Raw genomic sequence first — 6,103 nt, forward strand, 5'->3', positions numbered from 1 at the left:
TATATTGTCTCTTGGCATTGTCTCCTGCAGGGCCCACCAGGTGAAGTGATTCAGCCTCTGCCCATCCAGTCCCCTAAGAAGACCAAGCGCTCTGTTGACATGCAGTCAGACGCAGCAGGTACCTTCATGGACTACAGCGAGGGCATGGAGGACATCTTCGGCTCGCTCAACAACCTCAAACAGGACATTGAACGCATGAAGTACCCCATGGGCACACAGAACAACCCCGCCAGAACATGCAAAGATCTACAGCTGTGCCACCCAGAGTTCCCTGATGGTGAGTCCAGTCAAAGCAGGAGAGTTTAATGCTGAAAGAGATCTGTGTATTAACACTCAACACTCTTTACAAAGTCAGTGGAGTAATTGTACCACGATAGATCCTCCCCATGTGTTCCTTTCACAAACTGATACCCAGGGGGAAAAAAATACACTCCTGTTGAAAACAGTGAGGACCAAGCCCAGACAGAACTGGACTTACCAGTGGCAGAACTTGTGCCTTTCTGTCTGTTTTGGTAAATATCTGCCTACTGACTTCAGTCCTCTCAGTGCTGCAACATGCAAACTGGAGCAACAAGGCTGATAAAGACATTTTTACAGCAGTGTGGACAACTTCGGGTTTATCTTCACTCATTTTATTTCTGTGGAGAAAAAAACTAACTCAGAGTTGTTGTACATAAATTACAGGCATAAGGATAACACTTTATCCAACAGTGTGTAAGCCATGAAAATGAGCAGTAAATTACTTCTAAGCAGAATTTCACACAGGATGAAGGAACCCAGCCCACTTGATTCTGAAATGGAGCTGTGGACATGAGTTGAACAGGATGTCTGAGTGTGCTTCGCTTCTCCTCAGGTGAATACTGGATTGATCCAAACCAAGGCTGCTCGGGAGATTCCTTCAAAGTCTACTGTAACTTCACTGCCGGGGGCGAGACCTGCATCTATCCAGATAAGAAGTCCAATGGAGTAAGTGACTCTGGATTAGTATCCACGAGGTTCATAACTGCCTGTTTCTAATCATGATTTTTCATCGAATATTAAGCTGTCATGTAAAAACAGCACATCAACAAGCAGCACAGCATGCAGCTGAAGTTGTCAAAGGGAGCCATTTGATTTGCTTCAGGGCAAAGCTTGTACAGATTTGATATTCACTTTATTACAAACAACACTAAAACCACCAAAAGGCAAAAAACTATAGGCTGATCTGACTCTGTGAAGTTTGTGAAAATGAAATTTCAGAGATGTTAAAATAACAGGTTTATCATCTGCTCCCAGATGATGCTCCCCTCGAGGCTGTGCTCTATATGACGAGTTTCTCTCATGTTCTCTGTATGATTCATAACAAAGTAAAAAGCCCATGATAATGTTTTGCATTAAAACATTGTGTCTGGTTTTGTTTTCCACAGGTCAGAATATCTTCATGGCCCAAAGAAGTTCCCGGGTCGTGGTTCAGTGAATTTAAGCGTGGTAAAATAGTAAGTCTTTCTTCTTCTTTCTTCTTCCTCTTTCATCCACCTTCTCCAGCTCACTGCACAAAGCACAAACTCCTTCACTCAGGGCTGAACTAAATGGATTACCTTCTCTCTCCTTTTTCTCCCATGTACCTGTGCAGGGACTCTATAATGCCTGCAAAATGGCAAGCAGCTGCTAATAGACTCAAATAGCAGCACCACCCATGAAATTGTGAGGCAGTGACCCAAAGTTGCTCCTCGTGAGAAATCCCAGACGACATAATGGTTTGAGTTTGTTCATATTTTAGGCAAAGCCAGAGCAGAGAGAATTTCAAAGCATAAAGGTTCTGCTTCCAACATGTTAAAAATTTACTTTTCGTTAAAATAATTTACATCCTGTTGAACTAGCCCCTGGTTTCCAGTCATTGTGGGAACATTAGGATTCTTAGACTGTTCCATATAAAGAACAACGCATCAATAAAACATTACAGAGAATTGGAGCAGAATACCTCAGAAGTTTAGCTTTCCAGCAGTCCTCAGTCTGCCCTTGAACAGTTAAAAATCTCTCAGTAAACATCTGCTACTGTTTCTTGTTGTCAGAAATGAAAGACACACGTTTGTCCTGCTCCATCAGACTGGTGTCACACTGATGTATTTCCACGGAGAATAGACTTGAAACGAGCGACTGTGACAGAACCATACACAGCTTTGTGGGCGTAAAAGTACAGTGCTTCTCCTGGTACTGAGCTGAGTTTTAAATGTTCACACAAGGTTCACACAAAGTTAATGTTGTTGTCAGGGTCACGTGTGATCTGTCCAGATCCTGGTTCTCTAGATTCAGGCTTTGTAAGAGAAACAAAAAGGGTCATAAAGTCCAGATCTATTAAACTGAAAACACATGAGCTATTAAACTCTGGTACACAAGACACAGTACTGCACAGTACAGTACAATGATGTATGGACTCTGTTTCACTGTACATCAGAAGCTTTCACTGGTTGTTTCATTGTTGTAAGTAGGGTGTTTAGAAAGTGTTTAGACAGCCCTGACACACATCAGTATGCTCATATAATCTTTATTACATGTTAGCCTGCTGAGGAAGACTGACTGTAGTAATTAAATAATGTTGACCCTGTTAGAATTAAAGTAGTAATTACTAAGACTAATTGATGGTTTCGTGTCGGTCCTTGTGGCAGCAGCTTCTCTTGCTGGCTGATGAGATGTTTGAATCCATGTGAGCAGGAGTCAGTCTGACTGTCTGAGCTGCTATGAGCAGAGGGGGTGGAGGTGCTCTGGTTCATTCAGAACAGTGACAACTGCCTTATAAAAGCTGTGTGTCAGAATCAGATATGTTAACAGTAACACTTTGTTATATTTGAATTCATCCTTACCTAAATGGCGTCAGCACTGTAAGAGTCAGTAAAATAAACTCACCTCATTTCAAACATTGAAATCTTTTAACTGCCTCTGGTATTGATAAACAGAATTAATCCTCCTCCCTGGCAGTCAGAACTTTTCAGAGTTTATTTGTGACCTATTCACATTAATTTCACCAGGCAGTCGAGGTATCTTCATCTTGCTTGAAGTTTCAGTTTGTGGATTAAAATGTGATTATTGATCAGGCTGTGTGAGATGCAGTGTGTGTGTCATCTGCCATCTCTGTTAAACAGCTCAGGTTATTTTCCAGCAGCAGTGTTGCTTATGGCACAGCAGAGGTGGAAAATGTGTGTCACAATTTAATTTGACAATTTCATAGTTTTGTCCTTGAAGTACTTTATTATTATGTATGACTGCTCCTCTCTCTCATACTTCATTTCTTTTATTTCTTGTGTTTTTATACTTTTTATATTTATATTTTTTCTGTAGATTGAAAATGTGGAAATGTGAATGTTTGCCTCTTATATTTGACCTTCCTCTCTCTCTCTCTCTCTCTCTCTGTCTGTCTCTCCCTCTGTCCCAACAGCTTTCCTATGTTGACGCAGATGGAAACTCAATAAACATGGTTCAGATGACCTTCCTCAGACTACTGACAGCCTCGGCCAGGCAAAACTTCACCTACAGCTGCCACCAGTCTGTGGCGTGGCACGACGCCACCAGCGACAGCTACGACAAGGCGCTGCGCTTCCTGGGTGCCAACGACGAGGAGATGTCCTACGACAATAACCCGTACATCACGGCCCTCTCAGACGGATGCGCGGTAAGCCCCGATCATAGATATTATTTATCTGAATGAGCAGGAGCTGAGGAGTTCAGTCTGTCACCGTTAGTTACTGTTTTGGTTATAGAACCTTAAATTTGCCTCTCAAGTCAGATTTTTTTTTGACGAGTTATCAGCAGAGATTATTTTCCAGCAAAAATCAAATATGATTTCTGACACATCTACTCCTCTGGTGTTTCAGATAAAAGAACCGTCAGGCTTTGAATAGTCGCAATTAGCTTCTCATCCATTTGCCACTTGTTTAACAGAAGTATTCCTCCTGAAATGAAATCACATTAGTAGTGCAACGAGGAGGAGTGGAAAGCTGTGATTTAAGAGCTGTGAGTGTAACTTTCTACAGGAGCTGAAGGGACAGACTGAAATATTATCTCACTTAAGCGCAGTTAGAGATGTGACAGAATGTGTGTGTTTTTCTGGGCTTTGCTCTTCTGATTGGTCCTCTCTCTCTCTCTCCTCTCTCTCTCTCTCTCTCTGTTGCAGACGAGGAAGGGCTATGGAAAGACTGTGATGGAGATTAACACTCCCAAAATCGATCAGGTTCCAATCATCGGATGTCATGTTGACTGACTTTGGGGACCCTAACCAGAAGTTTGGGTTTGAAGTTGGGCCCGTCTGCTTCCTTGGCTAAATAAAAATGAAAAAAGAAAAAAAAAAAAAGGACTTGATGGGGCCAGCAAAGAGAGTCAAGTTGAGACGTTTTGGGTACCACCAAACCCCATTCCTAGCCCCCCACCCTTTTCTATGCCACATGCAAGTTTTGAATAAGAGATGGTGTAGCAAACATGTCTTTCCATGTATGTACGTGTAACCCAGGAAAATACTTGTTGCCCTTGTAGGGCTCGAACCACATGACTTAACCACGTTACGGAGCAAAGGTGAAGGACATTTGAACGCGTGGCAGAGGAGGGTGAATCGGAGGTAACCAAGGGGGGGGGTCAGGCGACATAAGGGGACACAGACCTCCTCTCTGGATTCTCCAGGTGCTGTATGAAAACGACTACAATGGTGCTTGTTCAAAACACACAAAAGTATAAAGAGGTGCTAAGAAAAGAAGGTGTATTTTGATAATTATAAAAAACTGTAATTATTATTTTGTACAATACTGTTATTTCTGAATCCACTTTCAAAACTTGCATGTGTATCAGATTCTGCTTCTGGCTCTTTAATTTCAATGTTGGTTCAAAGATATACGGTGTAAGTTGAAGACATCATTCAATCAAATAAATTTATAATTCTGGTATTTTTTGTTCAACACATACTGTGTACCTGTCACAAAGCAAATAAAGTGAGCATTCAAACAATTCTCCATTGCTAAATTAGACTGTATGCCCTTTGTATATATTGACAGTCCAAAGCTTGAGGTCATTTGCTGTTTTGCCCTTGTGACCATAGGTGAAACAACTGGAAGTATCACACCAGCACGTATACGATCAACATCTCCCACTAATGTTGTGATCCTGTGCTAGTAGGAAGCAATCATGGCATTCATTTTCCTTTATTTAATTCTATTTGTTGTCTCTTTCTGTTTTGTTTTCTGACAGGCTTTTTATTTTGGTTGTATACCTCAAACTTTCTTGATAACCTTTAAGATGCAAGGATGTTATGCCCTGTATATACCTTGGTTAAGCAATTAAGTTTATATATTTTGGGTGGGGATTTTTTAAAGAGAGAAATACATTAACTGTTAGACATCCACTGTTCAAATCCTTCTGTGAATGCAATGAGAAGCCCTTTAGGTGACCCATTTTTGTAACTAAAATGAGAAAATGTTTTAATGTGCTTTTTATAGTTCATTTAAATATTAAAAACTGGATTCAGTGAACTTAAATGTCTCAATGGTCTGTGTAAGATGACTTTGGAGTAGATCTACCTACTGTACATGTCAAATGCTTTAAATCAAGGATATGTTAATTCGACTAAGACTCTGGGCTGGTGCAATTCCATCTCTCTTGAAACCAATAAAGTACCATCTTACAATATTTTCCTTTCATTCTGAGTACATGAATGGAAACAAGAATAAAATGTCTCCCTTTGTTTGTAATAGGAAGAATGAAAAAAAAAACACACCTGCCTGTTTGACTGCTCCTGTATTTGCTGCTTATTTCCATGTGGGGGATTAGCTGTGGACTTGGAGCTATGTTTCACTGTATCTGAGACTAATAAGTTTGTCTATTCAAAAAGCCCACACTCACACTCACACACAAAGCCACTTAATGCTGCTGGATAAGTATTTTTCTTTTCTTTTTTTCGTTCAAATGGCAGAAAACATCACTGCTTATTATATACAAAGGGTGTAAAGGCTTCAGTAGAGTTAGCGCAGTAATCTCAGCATATGTGTTACAGAGCTACATGTGTATTATCCTCTGTGACAAAAACCTTTTCAAGATGAATTGCAGTAGTAGAGACAGAGCGAGGTTCCCCACCATTCTGGAATCG

The 6,103-nt window shown here is 40.8% G+C and overlaps 1 protein-coding gene across 1 annotated transcript in view; it reads left to right on the top strand.

Moving 5' to 3' along the window:
* Positions 1-5,646, top strand: part of col11a1a (collagen, type XI, alpha 1a) — a 77,992-nt gene extending 72,346 nt beyond the window's left edge. The window contains 6 exon segments of the mRNA XM_018698274.2: positions 31-277; positions 854-966; positions 1,407-1,475; positions 3,413-3,646; positions 4,148-4,216; positions 4,218-5,646. Of these exon segments, the coding sequence (XP_018553790.1) occupies positions 31-277; positions 854-966; positions 1,407-1,475; positions 3,413-3,646; positions 4,148-4,216; positions 4,218-4,295 (810 nt within the window). The 3' untranslated portion in view covers positions 4,296-5,646.
* The last annotated feature ends 457 nt before the right edge of the window (positions 5,647-6,103 follow it).

Source organism: Lates calcarifer, linkage group LG24, assembly GCF_001640805.2.
Source record: "Lates calcarifer isolate ASB-BC8 linkage group LG24, TLL_Latcal_v3, whole genome shotgun sequence".
Classification (NCBI taxonomy): Eukaryota; Metazoa; Chordata; class Actinopteri; family Centropomidae; genus Lates; species Lates calcarifer.